This window comes from Siphateles boraxobius, unplaced genomic scaffold (assembly GCF_051911475.1).
Source record: "Siphateles boraxobius isolate OS27281-9 unplaced genomic scaffold, OSU_SipBor_1 68, whole genome shotgun sequence".
NCBI lineage: Eukaryota > Metazoa > Chordata > Actinopteri > Cypriniformes > Leuciscidae > Siphateles > Siphateles boraxobius.
In genome coordinates, this window is record NW_027509195.1 from 2,070,621 (window position 1) to 2,089,325 (window position 18,705).

The window sequence follows — 18,705 nt, forward strand, 5'->3', positions numbered from 1 at the left end:
GGCAGGAAGTGATTTTCTATATTTAGGAATAACTATAACAAACTCAAAATGGCTATGTTTTGCGTCGTTTATGGTTGCTCAAATCGATCAAACCACGAGGAGTTTTTATCGTGTGTCAAAATTTGTTGTTCATAAAGGGGGAAAATACAAGAAATTGACATTAAAACATTGAAAAAATTGCCTTGCAAACCTACGTCTGCAGTCGGGAGGAGCCGAATGGGAAAATGCCCGTGTGTGTCAGTGATCACTTCGTCAAAGCTGAGTTAATACAGCTTATGTGTCTGTTTGTGTAACGTACCAGTCTTTGAACTTTGTAAAGTCAAAGTATGTCTGTGAGACGAGGTAGTTGCTGATATCTACCGCCTCAATGGCAGGCAAATCTTTCAATTCAGTTGAAAATCGGTCCTCTTCATAACGTAAGGATCACGTCCAACATATGTTTAGATTTTTTGTTTATATATTTCTCTTGTAATAGCGTCTAAAGTAGTACAGTACGGACTTTCCTCCATTGCGTTCTTCACTTCCTGCCCTCCATCTGAATTTCGCGCGTCAACACAGTCACGTGACTGCAAACAACCTATTGGCGCAGACGAGCCGTGGGCCTGCCATCTTAAACCGGTCACCCGCTCCGATCCGTGTAATCTGTTTGGCAGGTGCAATGAGCTGCCAGCGCATTTAATTAATCATATCTCACTGAATACCGAACTGATCTTCACGCGGATTTTTTTTGCTGCAAAGGTCATACACGTAGCTACGATACAGGACACATTGAATATTTTGTTCACAAAATACAACCAATAGTACGGTAATGTTAAATCTTACTTGTGAAAAGTAATCCCCGAGTGATGGTCCGCCGATTTTGAGCAGGAATATGGTGCACAGTGCTCTGGCATCTACTGCTGCTATGCAACGCAAATAGGAGTATGACCGGTTTAAGATGGCGGCCGCATTTCTTGCGCCACATCGGCCAATAGGGCATCTAGTCTCTATATTATGTCTATGCCATAGACCGCCATAGGAACTTTGGAATGCGGAAGTAACGCGTGTTGTGGAGCAGCCAATATGCCTATTTCACAAAATGGCCGCCAAGACCGGAAGTAGGGTAAACTAGTTTCCGGTGAAAGCGCTAGCAGTTGCAGTCGGAGAACAAATTTGGAGACTAAAAGCGGTCCGTCCTGTTGGGTACCTTATGTTTCAACCCAAAGAAGAAATTACCCTATTATCCCTTCACAGCTTTCTGTGTTTTGCTGGTTTCCATCTGAGAGAATCTGTGGGATATTGTGAAGAGAAATTTCAGAGACTCAAGAAGACCCAACACTCTGGATGAGCTTAAGGTCGCTATCGAAGCATCCTGGGCCTCCATAACACCTCAGCAGTGCCACAGGCTGATTGCCTCCATGCCATGCCGCATTGAAGCAGACCTTTCTGCAAAAGGATTCCCGACCAAGTATTGAGTGCATAACTGAACATAATTATTTGAAGGTTGACTTTTTTTGTATTAAAAACACTACTTTTATTGGTCGGATGAAATATGCTAATTTTTTGAGATTTGAGAATTTTGGGTTTTCATGAGCTGTATGGCAAAATCATCAGTATTAAAACAAAAGACCTGAAATATTTCAGTTGGTGTGCAATGAATCTAAAATATATGAAAGTTTAGTTTTTATCATTACATTATGGAAAATAATGAACTTTATCACTATGCTAATTTGAGAAAGACCTGTACTCATTCATTCAACTTTCAACCTATAACCCATGTTGAACTTGCAAAACCTACAATCAAATCTGAGATTTCTCATTGGCAATCGGGTGAAAGAGACTAATTTAGCCGTCTAGCCCCATAGACTCCCATTCATTTTGCACTCAGGGCGATCGCCCCCCAGTGGAACTCTATATTGAACTCTATATAATTGCACTGTTTGTGTGGGATATGCCACCCAGTGGAATCAGCAGTGGAGAGTATGTGCTGTGAGGTGAACGCGTTTTGGAGTTTAGTGGAAGCAGGTCGACCCGTGCCACGACCGGTGTTCAGACGATTTGTGCTGCCTTGTCGAAAAATGCTACCCAAGCGCGAATCGATCACAGAGAATGTCGATTCATTCTGTTTCCATAATGGTGTAAATCTCACAATATGACATCGTTATTTCATTTAAAATTTGTATGGGGAGCATATTTTGATATTTTAAATGTACTAGCAATTATCACATTTGATATAACAAGTAAAAATGACATTATTGTACATTATATGAAATACAATTATAATAAAATTCAAAGTTATGAGTACTGTCTGTTTTTATTTTTAAAACGGTGTGAAAAGTAAAAATTATCATCAAATCCGTTAATCTGACGTGCCTCACGCAGCATCCTGGTTTTGACGCATGCTGCCTGAACCTGTTTGTTTTGCGAATAGTTTACACTAATTTCAGGCAGAATCACGGTAATCTCATAGCCAGCACACATGAGTATGTTTACAATTGGGTCATTTCATTCATCAACACCATTTTTGCTTGCTGAGTTAGGTCTCCAATTTTACTGCTAGCTTACTTGCCGTTAGACTAACGGTAACTCTAGGCTTGGAGTCCCTTTTTGACGTCACGCCCAGCCTACACTTTAAGACTGACTTACTGCCACCTACTGGCAGTTTTAGTTTCATAGTTCAAAAGTAGAACCTTTTTTTTTTTTTAATTGGGCCCCATTAAAATCATTCAATATTTTGACATGATATGTTACATTTAAAACATTAATCTCCTAACATTATGCAATTACAAATTGCTTTGCAAATCCACATGTCTGAGCTGCATTAAACGGTGTGTGTAAACCCAAAGATGGATTTATTGAAAATACTGACTTCATTTTATTGGTAATACCGGTAATTGCCACACAGTGTATTTGTATTCTTATTGAATTTGATAACATTTAAGAAATCTGATACAAGAGGACAGCGATAAGACTATACATTTAAAAGTACTGTAATGTTCGTCTCCACCAGTGTAATTTCATGGTTTTGATCTCTTAACTCTTGAGCATATCCAGTATTTTATTATGACTATATCACTGCTGAACTTTGACTAGGCATGGCATATTAAAGCATGGCTAGGCATTAATTGTTCTAGGAACCTAAAAGCATATTTTAATATGTATATTTTGCTCTCCATAATGATGTTCTAGGTTATTTGTAGCATGGGTATAGGGCCCAAACATAAACCCAAGCCCAGCTCCCATAAGTCCTGTCCTGATTATAACCTGCTCTTCAATAGTGGTCCTTACTGCCTACAACAGCAAAAGCACCAAAAGCTCCAGTGAAAGACATTCAGCATTCAGTGATATGGCTTCTTTGTCATGTGTCTGTATAACAGCAAACCCAGGAGTGTGTCCAAGCACAAAGTATGAAGCAGAAGAATGTGCCTGGATACGTTTCGTGTCGTGTGTCGATGACAGTGACTGTGCCAAAAATGAGAAATGCTGCAGCAATGGATGTGGACTTCAGTGTATGGCTCCAGTTACAGGTATTATATATTATATGCGGCCAATAAAGTAACTAATTGCACATTTTCTGTAATTAAATGCAACAAATCACAAGTTCTTTTATATATTTATTTTGTAGTAATTTCACATTTAATCTCCAAATTAATTTAGAAACAACATAGACACTGGCTGATATTTCAGATATTTGTTTATTGGAATCTTTTTATAAAAGGGGGCATCACTGATACCAATACTGATCCTGATGTCTTTATTTATTTATCTCTTCATTTTAGCCATTAATTATAGGCATTCATCATTACAGTATAAATAAAAGCAGTACTTTTTTTTATCGATATATTGTTTTAGTACAGGGTTTAAAAAATATAGCAACTTATATTTTAAGTGAGCTTAAAACAATCTGCAGAAACTCACTGTAATGTCACATTTACACCCCCCCCCCCCCCCTTCAATATATCAGAGCTATTTTTTTTTCTTTGTCTTGTCTGTATAACAGTAAAGCCAGGAGTATGTCCAATCTCAAACTATGGAGTACTGTGTAACATTAAGGATTTAGCGCTGTGTGACAATGATAGTGACTGTGTCGACAATAAGAAATGCTGCAGCACTGCATGCGGTGGATGTGAATGTATGGCTCTAGTTACAGGTATTATATTATACTTTGGGGTTGTTAAATGCTTGAATCTGATTGGTTGATGAAGATTCTAAGGTATGCAATTATTTTGTAAAGCACAGCTAAAGTAGTTCCAGGCAGGACTTGACCGCATTACATGTTCATAACACTTCGCCAAATGATTTGTTATTTCATAGGCATTTTCTCAAACCGCAAAATAACCTAAAAAGTTAACTCCCAGTTAAAAAGCTTTCAGCATTCAGGGATTTGGCTTCTGTCATGTTTCTGTATAACGGTAAAGCCAGGAGTGTGTCCAATCCCAAACTATGATGGTGTAGTGTGTAACATGAAGCGTTGCCAATGCTGTGTGCCAATGACAGTGACTGTGCCGACAATAAGAAATGCTGCAGCACTGCATGTGGTGGACGTGAATGTATGGCTACAGTTACTGATATTGTATTATAATACATGCGGTCAATAGAGAAAATGTCCAATTTTTTTTTAAGGCCACATCCACACGAAGCCAGAGCTTTCCCCTATCCAATCTTTTTTTTCCTCGTTCTAAAAAAAAATTCCGTAAACACGACGGCGTCTCAAGAAATATCTGCATACACACGAAACCACTGAAACCGATGTAGTATACATGCTAGACCAGTATGAGGCGCTGTATTTGACACAGATACACTAAAAACAGAGAAGACTTGCGGATAAACCACTGATCTATATAGATTAGAATGTCATTCTATATCAGTGGCATAAACCTTTCGCGCTGTATACAATAATATACAGTATTTAATATTAGGCACAGTAGCTTTTCTTTTTTACCAAGAACTTTATTGAACAATATGAAAAACCATAAATGGCCTGGTAGAAAATAGGGATTAGTCACGATATTCGATTAGTTAGCTAAAGCAGACGCATAAAGCTTACCACAAAGAACCGGCAAATAGCCTAATCATTATGAATGTGACAAATATAGCAAGGAGACATTTTAATTGTTTATTAATAAACTAGTGTTTTCTGTGACGACGCTGACTCGCCACCTTCGCAGTATTGTGAAGGTGCCTATAGAGAGAAATGCGCACTTCATACGGATTATTAGAGTTGTCTGTTTCTTTTCGTTTTGAATTGTTTTGTTTAAAAGTAGACATTTCAAGCTTCGATATATTTCTGAGTTTCTGTTTATTTATGAGACAAGCTCCAGTTCATGTGCCATGCAAGTTATATCGCGTCGGCGCCTCCATGTCATGATTATAGGCTATTGTCTGCTATATTTGCTTCTTTATTAAATTTAGGAAATTGGTTGATGAAACATTGATTAACATTAAGATACAATTTATACAAAGCGAAATTCCCTTTAAAGAAAGGCTTTATACAAAAAACTTAATGAAGTGGTCAAAATGTGTCTCTATTGCGCATCTTACTACGCTTTTCACTTTTTATATAATCAACATATGAAATGGAAAAAATAACATAATATTTAAACATAAATATGAAACTAACTTTTTTTCAATGGCTACAACATGTAGGCCTACAGTACAGAGAAATTTAATGTCGGAGCGAACGCCGTGTTACCGGTGAGCATGAGGTGGCAGAGATGTGTTTTTTGAATAATAATAAAATAATTCCCAGCGATCGTCGAATATTATTTTTGCTTGAAATGCCCCTCCCTACAAAATACGAAATGTCTTAATCCGACAAAATACAAGCATCATAGCATAAGAAATATAGCATAAGAAAGAAATAAAGTAAAAAAAATAAAGAAATACATTAAAGTACGCCTAAATAATAAATAAAGAAATAAAACCGGCTCAGTAGCTTCTGAAGCATGAACTCAAGCAAGTGGTCGCAGTGTTACTGATTTAGCATGTTTGACTAGTCGACATGTGAGGTGATGACATCATCGTTTCACAAAATATACGGATTGGCCGTACACACGAAAACACAAGGGTGTCGTTTTCAGATTTATCCACCCTGGGATCCGGTTTCAAATAATAGCGGTTTCAGTCTCCCAAAACGCCGGATCCGTCTGACGAAACGCCGATCCGATGATAAATTTGTACGTATACAGCTAAACGCGTCTCCGTGTGGACAGGCCCTTAGTGCAAGGAATCACACCTAACATTATTTGATATATTTCTATATTGTTGTAATTTCACATTTAATCTCCAAATTAATTTAGAAACAACATAGACAGTAGCAGATATTTCAAATATTTGTTTGATGGCATCTTTTTATGAAAGAGGCTATCACTGATACCAATACTGATCCTGGTGTCTCTTTTTTTTTTTTTTCTCAATTTTAGCCATTTGTTTTTAGGCATTCATCATTACAGTATAATTAAAAGCAATACATGTTTCTATCAATATTGTTTTATTAAGCTTAAAACCATTTTCCCAAACTCATTGTAATATAGTTATATAGTATCAAGTTATATTTTTTAAAGTTCACTTAAATTGTCACATTTACCTGCCCCTCAATATCAGAGCTAAAAAAAAATTCCCCCTTTTGTCATGTCTGTATTACAGCAAAGCCAGGAGTGTGTCCAATCACAAACAATGGAACAATAATGTGTTTGGTGAAGGATGAAGAGTTGTGTGCCGGTGACAGTGAGTGTCCCAACAATGAGAAATGCTGCATCACTATGTGTAATGGACTTGACTGCATGGCTCCAGTTACAGGTATTATATTTATATTATGTGGGCAGGGAGTTTTTAAAGGGAAATGCAAGAGAATTTTGGGCCTTTCCAGACCTGCCTCAAAAAAAAAAATTAGGCAAATAAGGCATTTTTTTTTTTTAAACCGCAAAAGAACTAAAGTTAAAACCCAGTGAAAGACATTCAGCATTCAGTGATATGGCTTCTGTCATGTGTCTGTACAACAGTAAAGCCAGGAGTGTGTCCAAGGAGAAAATATAAACCAGCAATGTGTGCCCTGATACGTTTCGTGTCGTGTGCCGATGACAGTGACTGTGCCAACAATGAGAAATGCTGCAGCAATGGATGTGGACTTCAGTGTATGGCTCCAGGTATTTTTATGTTTTTAGTTATATTATGTTATATTAGGTTTATTAGGCTTTAAAACTTATTATTTAAGTGAACTTAAAACAATCTTCACAAAAACACCTTTTTGCAGGCTTAATTAAAAGGGCTAATTTTCATTTTTGGGTGAACTATCCATGATTTACTCACCCTTAAGACATCCTAGGTGTATATGACATTCTTCTTTCAGACGAATACATTCGCAGTTATATTAAATGTCCTGGCTCTTCCAAGCTTTAGAATTGCAGTGAAGTCCATCAAAGTGCATCTATCCATAAGTGCTCCACACAGCTCTGGGGGGGCTAGTAAAGCTAGTAAAATAACTAGCTTCTGGCCAAACATACAGATCCACTTAAGTCTAAAGCGCAACTTATGCGAGTAATATGACATACTGCTAATATTTATGGTACACCATGATGCACTATGCTACTTCCGACGTCACAAGTTGTGTAAGACTATGTTTGGTCGGAAGCTAGTTATTTTACTTTTATAAAATTTTAAACATGGATATTTTTCTTATACAAACGCATCGCTTCACTTTAGAAAGCCTTTATTAACCCCCCGGAGCCAAGTGGATTACTTTTATGATGGATGGATGCACTTTAATAGACTTCCAAACAGAAACAGACATTATAAAGCTTGGAAGAACCAGGGCTTTTTTTATATATATATATAATTTATAAAAAAAATATATATATAACTCCGATTGGTATTCGTCTGAAAGAAGAATGTCATATACGCCTAGGATGTCTTGAGGGGTGAGGAAATCACGGGCTAATTTAAATTTTTGGGTGAACTATCCCTTTAAGCATGAAAATAACTGAAGGAAATCTAGATTTGATCAACAAATTAAGCCAACTCGTATGATTTATATTATTTTGGTTTATCTACCAAATACATTTAAAATTACAAATCCAGTAAAAATACAGGTATCGGACTCGTTCTGGAAAAAAGTGGCCTTACCGGTGCATCCCCAAGTCACATTTACCTGCCCTTCAATTTATCAGGGCTCATTTTTTTTTCTTTCTGTCATGTCTGTTTAACAGCAAGGCCAGGAGTGTGTCCAATCCCAAAATATAAACCAGTAATGTGTCCCCTGAAGCATTTCATGTCGTGTGCCGTTGACAGTGACTGTGCCGACAATCAGAAATGCTGCAGCACTACATGTGGTGGACGTGAGTGTATGGCTTCAGTTACAGGTATTGTATTATATTATACGGCCATGGGTGCTATTAAGAGTTTTAGGAGGTTTATGCAAGAGAATTTTGGGCTTTTTTTTTTTCAACAAAACCCCCCATTTATTTCAAGTTCACTATGGGGCTGTTGAATGCTTGAATCTGATTGGTGGACGAAGATTCTAAGGTGTGTAGTTGTGTTCGGGGAAACGCACGGCTAAAGTAGTTCCAGGCAGACCTTGACCGTATTGTACATGTCCATATCACTTCGCCAAAAGATTTCAGTTCTTTCAAAGGTCCTTACAACAACAGCAAAAATCTTAAAGACATTAGGCATTCAGTGATTTTTATTTATTTTTTTGCTTCCCTGTCATTTCTGTATAACAGCAAAGCCAGGAGTCTGTCCAAGCAGAAAATCGAAACCAGGAATGTGTCCCCTGATGCATTTCATGTCATGTGTCGATGACAGTGACTGTGCCAACAATGAAAAATGCTGCACCAATGGATGTGGACTTGACTGTATGGCTCCGGTTACAGGTTATATTATATTTTATTATATTAGCACGGCTGTGATTTGGCCATAGGCTCGAGGCCGTGTGTATGGTGTACATTTTAGGACATCCTCAGACCTCAGTCATATGACAAATGCATCATGCCTCAGACTAAAATGCTTCAGCTATTGACCGAAACTGTACGAGACCTGACGTTGAATATAATATATAATAACCTGACTTTGTTATTCCTGTGACCTGAGGTGAGATGTAATTAGGCATTGGCGAAACTGCCTAAGATGGAAGCATAAAAAGTTTAAAATCCCCCACCCCCAATATAATGAGATTGTTTTATAAATGTTTATTCGCTAGCTTTAGTTGCATGTTTAAAAATTGGATAAGTAAAACATTGCAGCTAGCTTGTATGTTGGCAAAATATGAAGTTAAAGAATACTTTTGAGCTTTTTTACACTTTTTTTTTTTTTTAAACATGTTATATATAAACGCAGGTTACCAGATAAATTGATAAATATGTATTAGTTTTTGGGGGTTTTTTTGTAATCGATTGACAGCACTAATTTTTTCTTCTTTTTTTTCTGTAATTGATTAAAACATCAGAAATGTTTAATAGTGTTGTTATTTCAGTTACTTTCCAAATTAATGTAGAAACAACTTAAAGATATACATTTTAAATATTAGTTGTAAAGGCATCTGTTTATGAAGGCCAGGATGACTGATACTAATACTGCTCCTGATGTCTAAAAGGTTGGAAATGTATGGAAATTGAATAATTATCAAAAAATTTACAGTCTTAATCTATATTTAATTTATGTAGTTAAGTCTTATCAAAGATGACAAAGCTACAACTTTCTGTTATCTTTGTCTGTCATTAATGACAATCAAAAGAACAGTCCAGTCAACTTTTGTAGTGCTTTTTACAATGCAGATTGTTTCAAAGCAGCTTTTCAGAGAAATAACAGGAAAATAATGTTGTAATATTGTTAAAAATAAAATGAAATGTCACAGCAACTGGTTTATTAGGCTGCTGTCACTTTAAGATCTGCCGCTTCAAAAATGTTGCAAACTAACCATCCTACATTTAATCTAAGATCATTTCTCAAATGCGTGTGATTCCAGAAAAAAACAATGTACGCACAAAAAAGCATGTGTACGGGAGTAAGAAATAAACCTATATAAACTGTGATGCAGATAATCTGATTTATTAATTTTTTTCTTAGGATTTTGTTTTAATAGGAAATTAATTCAATGTATAAATAAAATGCATGTCTTCAAGCCATCTCCTCCCTTCCTCTTTCATCATATCCAAAAATGTATTTAAGTGGACAGATCAATACAGTACAAAGAACATTAAAAAAAATTAGGATGTTGGTAAATTACAATGTCTTTTCTATTAACCAAATGCTTTTTAATTTTCGCTATTGCTTCCATGCAAATGAACAAGCACTGAAGCGCAACATTACGCAACATTATTTGTTGCGTATAGTGACTGGGGTGTTCAAATATATAATTTTTATATTGTATTTCTTGTATTTTACGGTTTCATCTAATCCGTTTAAAATTGTACAGTTGTTTGGTACCTTTTATTTTTTTTTTTTTTAAAGGTGCTTTATAAATAACTTGAGTCGTCATTATATCAAATCGGAGTTTGAGCATTTGCGCTAAATCTGCGCAGATTTGTCTTGCATGAACTTTTCCAGCAAACTGGGCAAAAATAAGTAACACTTCAAATGGGCTAGTGATTTGACAGCGTTACACGCTTTAAATATTATTATTTTTTTAACCTGCATTTGGCGGGTGTTAATTTCAAACCCTGAATGTAACTAGCCAAAGGATGACAGAATAAACTGATGCGTTAAAACACTAATTTTGACAGCACCAACACTTATATTATGTTTATATTTATGTTTGCTAATATTTGTTTGCGTCTTTGACAGAATAGGCTAACACACAAAAAGTTTCAGGCACAGGGTGGCTTTACAAAATTAATAAAGATGATGAATAATACTTCACAAGGCACAGTAGAATACGATTCACTCTAAGTTACTAGCTATTCTTGCCTTGAGTGTTTTGTGCTGTACATCTGACGCCTTAATGTCACTAAATGGCCAGACTAAATCTGAATCTCTCTCCGTGCAGGCTATAGGCCCTACTGAAGGGGAATCCAGTGTGTGCCGAATACTGTTCCCTTGATGGTCAGTGCCCTGCTGGACAGAAATGCTGCTCAACCACCTGTGATCATGCATGCAGTGTTAATCCTATTAGAGAAATTATGTAATGAGTCATGTTACCTTTGCCATGTACCTATCCTAAATTAATTGTTCTTTTTGCCGGTGGGATTCTCTGTGATTGATATGAGGTCCTCTCGGCCGTGAATAAAGCATATCCAAAGGCATACTTTTGAGTCTTTCTGGTGTTGTAAACTTTTTCTTAAGTGTAGAAAAACTCAGAAGCGAAGACCAGGAGACTTGGGGGTATCTTTTAAGCAGGATTCTTTATTTGCTGTAGTCTGCTTCGTCCAAAATCTTACCCAAGTCTAACTAAGGCAGTATACATTTTAGTTCATATACCTTTTCAGGGGGAGGAGTTACATAAAGGTGGAGACACTCTGAAACAAAAGCATGTAAATGAGGCATACAGGTTTGGAACGTGCTCTACACTCTTATGCTGATTGGATTGGTAACACTAGGTCTAATGTAAATATCCTAATCCAATCAGCCAGACTCTTTACAGATACCTTCACATTATCATAGAGCTTAATGGCCAGGCAGTACATAAAGACAAAAGGTGATAGTCTCAGTGCTCTGATCAATTTAACTTACAATAGAGAGAGCAGGACAGACAGGAACAGGCAGGTTTGTGAGATCAGATGAGAAGTAACAAAGGTTAATGTCCTATGCCTCAAAATGGTAAACGCTTGTGTGAACTTTCTCAGTTAAAATACTGTTAAACCTAAATTAAAACATTTAATAAATTTGTAACACTACATTTCCCCCTTTGAGAATTCTAATAACTCACATTATATACAAATGTAAACACTTAAAAGTTCACTCTTGTAACTTGTGATTGTTACAGGCACATAACGCATGTTCTGTGTTTACCTTTCTGCAATTGCAAGCTAACACAGAAACAAACATGCAATTTTAGGGTCCGTGACGTCCCTGCGGGTAATAGTCTTTTCTGTTAGGAACTGTGATTTTTCTCATGAGAGGCGTGATTCATATGTAGTATGAAACACTTGATACTGTGGACGCATAGTACGCCAGTAGAACAAGCAACAACATAATTGCTATTTCCTTTATCCACAGCCAGGGTTTCCCACACACACACACACACACACACACACACAGAGAGAGACACACACACACACACACACACAGAGACACACACACACACACACAGAGACACACACACACACACACACACAGAGAGAGAGACACACACACACACACACAGAGACACACACACACACACACAGAGACACACACACACACACACACACAGAGACACACGCGCGCACGCACACACACACACAGAGACACGCACACACACAGAGACACGCACACACACACACACAGAGACATGCACACACACACAGAGACACACACAGTCACTTGAGTCACTTAGCGCATCATGGCACAGACACCTCTGAGCTAGAACAGAGTCTTAAAAAATGACTGCTGTTGATGGTCTGACATGTTTGTATAAAAATTTTAAGACTGAATAAAAGAAAAAAGAAAATGTACAGCTGAAGTTGTTTTTTGTTGTTGTTGTAGTTTTAACTTGTAAATTTCATTAGCTTGTGGGTTATACACAAGTATATTTTTTGAGTTCCATTGGATCAAAATAATTAAGTATGGAGAAACTAAAAATGTGCTAGTGTTAAACAATATTTTTAAGCATGGTGCACTAAAAAAAATTAAAAATAAAAATTAAATGTTTTAAGTTTGATTAGATTGTAACTTTAAAAAAAAGCTTACTTAAAAAAATTAAGTTACTTACCTCAAAAGTTATTATGTAATCAGTTTCTGCAAACGTTTTGAGTACTATGAGCTTATTGGGGTTTACAGTGTAGGGATATTTTTTCTATATCCTTTGGTCTTAGCGCTTTGGCAACAGTTTGGTTTTGGACAACAGAAGAGTTGGGAGGAACACTTTCAGTTCACTCAATTCCCAGAGATCTTCTTGCGACACATACCTTTACTGAATCTACAGGCTTATCAGTTACTGATTGGATGGCTACATCTGTTTCAAAGAAAGCTTTTAAATCAGGATAAATCTCATCTGACTGTTGGTCTTCTGAGTCACATTTGGTTGAGGCCTTATGGCCCACCTTTTTCGTGAGACAGGAAACTCGAGTGAACAATTGTTTGTTCTGTTCTTTTAACTTAGCAATACACCTAGCTTATTCTTGTGCAATGGATAAGCTAAATTCTTGGTGGCAGCAGATAATCCCTTTTATATTTTGCTTTCTGATACATGCACCTAACACCTTCTTGCATTCTTCAATAGACCATACTTTTTCTGGGTGAATACCAAATTTCTTTCTTTTTAAAATCCAATCTGACTGACTCCGTCACTATGGAGTCCATCTGCTCCCCTAACAATGACTTAAACTCACTGTCTGTCCATAAAGGGGTAGCAATACCACCTTTTTCAGTTGTGGGGATTAGTCTAGCACTTTTCCTAAACATTTTGAGGATTTCTTTGTTACCACACAAACAAACACTAAAACTTCTCTGATCACACAGAGGGTACACTCAAAATTAATCAACTATCGCTAACCTTCAAATTACTAGAACTTTACGCTAATCTTTCCTGCTAACAAGAACAGAAGATAAAACAATTCTTAAAACAGAAGATGAAACTCTGCTGAAAACAGAGGATAAACCCATTACCTCTCTGACAAAGCGACGAATAAACTAGTTATGAATACTCATCATAATGTTTTCTACCTCCCTGAAAAAATCAGATGAGAAACCACTTTGCTAACACACTTTTAACAGTTGTTAACTTTTCCTGAATAAACAGAGGATGAACCTTCTTCTCAAGCAAAGTGGAGGACAAACTTCTGTTAACACAGTTTAAACTGTTAACTGTTGTAACTGTTGTTAAACGTCTCTGGTTGAACAGAGGATTAATCTTCTATGACTACACAGAGGATGTATCACCTTCCCTGGTAAAGCAGAGGATAAGTCTTCCCTAACTTTACAGAGGATAAACCTTCTCTAGCAATGTAGACGATAACTATTCCATTAAACAACCTTCCCTGATTAGACAGAGGATAAAACAAGTATTCTCTGCTGAAAACAGAGGATAGCAAATATTAGCAAGTAATGCTTGCTCGAAGTGTGGGCAAACTAGAAACCCCACCCTGCTCCTGAAACCCTCCCCCAAGTTCTATTCCAGCCGGAACCGCGGGATCACAAGGAGACACCTCTGGAGCTTCCATCTCGTTTTCAGCTTCAGTGTCAGTCCGTACAAGACTTCCAGCTACACTTGGGCCAGTACATTCCACGAGCACTACACCCTCCTCCAAACTCTCATCGTCCACATCCAATTTTGAAGCCTCATCCACTTCCACAATAGACTCAACATTCCCATTGCGGGCCACTGGAGTAGGGGCATGCACACAGGGTCTGAGATCCACCCGATTCACTCTTTTGATGGGCCCTCCTTCCACAGGCTCAACCGTATGAGTGGTCCCTTGAATCTCTATCACCCGGTATTGGGTCGAATGCCAAGCGTCCTGGATTTTATTCCTTCCCAGTGGTCGATTCCTCAGGTATACGATCTGGCCAACCTCAATGGATGGACAATACACTTTATCCTGAGAAAGCTTAATTCGATCTGCTGCTTTTTTCTCAGCATAGACCTTGGCACGTTCATGAGCCTCCTTCAGCCGTCTCTGATGCACCACTAACCAGTCATGAGTAGGCTTCGCCCCTGATTCTCGTCCCAAAAGTGCATCCACAGGCAAATGAGGCTCCACACCGAACAACAGATAGAAAGGAGAATACCCTGTTGTCGAATAAAGGGTAACGTTGTACGCATAGACCAGCTCGGCTAGATGTTCAGGCCACCGTCTTTTGGTCTCGGGAGGAAGTGTTCGTAGCAGCTCATGTAGAGTGCGATTAAAACGCTCGCACTGGGCGTTTCCAGTCGGATGATAGGGAGTGGTACGGCTTTTCTTAACCCCATACAGCTTGCACAATTCTGCGATTAGCTCGCTTTCAAAATTGCGCCCCTGGTCTGCATGTAGCCGTTCTGGGACTCTGAATTTCATGAACCACTCCCTCAAGATCCAAGATGCCGCAAGATCCAAGATGGCGGCGCGAATACATCGTGAGGCTCGCGGTCTCTCCAGATTCTGCAATTTTGCTTTATTTTTCTTGCTCATTTCGGGTCTGTTCGTGCAGAACAGTTGTGCCTTCACATCGTACACCCGATGCGAGCTTTTGGATATTGGTTCGCGAACTTCCCACAGTTTTATGGACAACCTTCGACTGCTTCCTGAGATCGCCAGAATACACGAGGCTATGCACTCTGCCCGGCCGGGCGGAAGTGCTCGCAGGCGGCGTCGAGATCGTAAACAAAGGTGGGGGAAGCGCGGAGGACTAAGAGCTAAGCTAAAGCTAACACCACATAGGCTCTCTTTACCCAGCATTTTCCTTGCCAATGTACGGTCGCTGTTGAACAAAATGGACGAGATTCGACTCAACATCACATGCAACAAGAGACTTTTGAACTGTAATGTCCTAATCTTCACAGAAACATGGTTAAACAGCGGAATAACGGACAACGCTATTGAGCTAGCGGGACGCCATACATTCCGGGCGGATAGAACATTAGATGGCTCCGGTAAGACCAGAGGTGGTGGATTGTGCATTTACATTAACAAAGCTTGGTGACCCAAACTCTGCTATTGTTGGGAGACATTGTTCAGCTAACCTTGAGTTTCTCATGGTTAAATGTAGACCGTTTTATCTACCGTGGGAGTTCACTTCCACTATTATCACTGCAGCCTATATTCCCCCGCATGCTGATGCCAAGTTTGCCATGAAAGAACTTCACGCAACCATCAGTAAACAACAGACCGTCCATCCGGAAGCTGCGTTTATTGTTGCGGGTGATTTTAATCATTCAAACTTAAAGTCCCTGCTACCGAAATTTCACCAGCATGTTTCCTGTCACACCAGAGGAAACAAAACTTTAGACCATGTTTACACAAGCATGGCTGGAGCTTACGTCGCGACACCCCTCCCCCACCTGGGACAGTCAGACCACCTTTCTTTGTTCCTCACGCCCAAGTATGCACCTATCATCAATCCCGTGAAGCCATCAGTGAAGACCAGTGAAGACCATCAAGGTGTGGCCTGCGGGGGCAGATTTCTCACTCCAGGAAAGGTTTCTACACACTGACTGGAGTATGTTTGCCTCTCAAGACACCAGTGACTCTCACACGGACATTGACTGCTACACCTCCTCTGTACTGGATTATATTAATACCACCATTGACAGTGTTACAACCCAGAAGCAGATCACCACATACCCAAATCAGAAGCCATGGATGAACAGGGAAGTGCGACTCCTATTGGAGACACGCAACACTGCCTTCAGATCAGGAGATGCACAAGCCTATAGCACTTCCAGAGCAAATCTGAAAAGGGGCATCAAAGAGGCCAAGCACTGCTACAAGCTTAAGATAGAGGGACACTTTCCCAACACTGACCCTCGACGCATGTGGCAGGGCATTCAGGCCTTCAGTGACTACAAACCCACTCACTCCACCCCCGCACCCACTGATGTCAACTTCCTGAACGAGCTAAATGACTTTTATGCTCGCTTTGAAAGAGACAACAGAGAAACTGCCACCAAGCTCAAATCCCCAGCAGACCACCCGCCAATCACACTCTCCTCCACAGATGTCTGCAATACACTGAGCAGGATCAGCGGGCACAAGGCTGCTGGACCAGACAACATCCCTGGACGCGTACTCAGGGCATGTGCGGAGCAGCTCGCTGGGGTTTTTACAGACATTTTCAACCTGTCTCTTGCCCAAGCAGCAGTACCAACATGCTTTAAATGCACTTCCATTGTGCCAGTGCCAAAACACTCTAGCCCGAAGTGCCTTAACGACTACCGCCCTGTAGCACTCACCCCCATCGTAATGAAGTGCTTTGAGCGGCTGGTCCTGGCACACCTAAAATACTCTCTACCATCCACATTGGACTCACATCAGTTTGCCTACCGTAGCAATAGGAGCACAGAGGATGCAGTTTCCATGGCACTGCACTCTGTGCTCACACATCTGGACAATAAGAACACCTATGCACGCATGCTGTTTGTTGACTTCAGTTCAGCATTCAACACTGTCATCCCAACTAAGCTAATAGCCAAACTTGGAGACCTGGGCATCAACACCTCCATGTGCAACTGGATTTTAGACTTTTTGACCAACAGACCCCAGAATGTTCGATCTGGCTCCACCTGCTCCACGTCCATTACACTCAACACTGGTGTACCACAGGGCTGTGTGCTAAGCCCGTTTCTCTACTCCCTCTTCACCTCCGACTGCAAGCCTGTGTACGGATCTAATTCCATCGTCAAGTTTGCTGACGACAATACAGTGATTGGTCTCATCAGCAACAACGATGAGACTGCCTATAGGGAGGAGATCAAGCACCTGGCCACATGGTGCACTGAAAATAAACAGCTCCTCAACACCACCAAAACGAAGGAGCTCATCGTGGACTTCAGAAAAAAGAGTCAAGAGGCACACACGACACCATCCACATCAATGGAATGGCTGTTGAGCGTGTCTCCAGTTTCAAGTTCTTGGGAATCCACATCTCGGCTGGACAACCAACACCTCCTGCCTGGTCAGGAAGGCTCACCAGCGCCTTTTCTTCCTGAGGACACTGAGGAAGAATCAGCTTTCCTCGACTATCCTGGTGAACTTCTATCGCTGTGCAATAGAAAGCATCCTGACCAACTGTGCTACAGTGTGGTATGGGAGCTGTTCTGTTGCAGAGCACAAGGCACTGCAGCGGGTGGTGAAAACCGCCCAGCGCATCACTGGGACTCAACTACCTGCCATTAAGCACATCCAGAGGAAACGCTGTCTGCACCGAGCTCGCAGCATCCCTAAGGACTCCTCTCACCCAGCCCACAGACTGTTTTCTCTACTGCCCTCCGGCAGGCGTTTCAGGTGCCTCCGGACCAGGACCAGCAGACTAAAGAACAGCTTTTTCCCCAGAGCTGTCTCTTTACTGAACTCTAACCCTCACTGATCCCACTCCCCTCATATACTGATAATCTCTCCTCTCCCTCCTCACTCCTGCCTCCATTTTGTTATTGGTTATTTGTTATTTGCAATGCTATAATGTTAATTTGCACTGCTGACTATTATCATAGTAACAACTGTTTACATATGCATCTTGTACTACTCACTTGACTAGAATATCAATTTGCACTGCCGACTGTTTATTTACAGTACCAATTGTTTACATATACATTTGCAATACCGTACTTTAACTGTAATATGCAATTACTTTCCATTGCACTTTTACTCTGATAGCTTCTGTCCAACTTAATTTGCACTACTTTAAATCCATTGTTATACTGCTCATTTAGCCTTACTTATTACATATATCTATCTGTAAATCCTGTTTATAGTAATAACCATCTGTTTATTATGCTCACATTCTGTATATTATCACATTCTATATATATCACATTAGTATACTAAGCTCACATTCTGTTTATGGTAATAGCCATCTGTATATATATTCATAGTACACATTCACCTGTAAACTCTGTTTATAGTAATAATCATCTGTATATTATGTTCATTGTACATATCTGTACAAATTCTGTTTATA

At 39.4% G+C, this 18,705-nt stretch overlaps 2 protein-coding genes across 21 annotated transcripts in view; one reads left to right on the plus strand and one right to left on the minus strand.

Moving 5' to 3' along the window:
* The window catches only part of LOC143722650 (papilin-like), a 630,543-nt gene that overhangs the window by 283,976 nt on the left and 327,862 nt on the right, over positions 1–18,705 (minus strand). The gene's annotated exons all lie outside the window — the stretch shown is intronic.
* The window catches only part of LOC143722662 (uncharacterized), a 508,319-nt gene that overhangs the window by 3,378 nt on the left and 486,236 nt on the right, over positions 1–18,705 (plus strand). Inside the window, exon 2 of the mRNA XM_077214145.1 lies at positions 3,357–3,506. Coding sequence (XP_077070260.1) covers positions 3,357–3,506 — 150 coding nt within the window. The remainder of the gene's footprint in view (positions 1–3,356; positions 3,507–18,705) is intronic.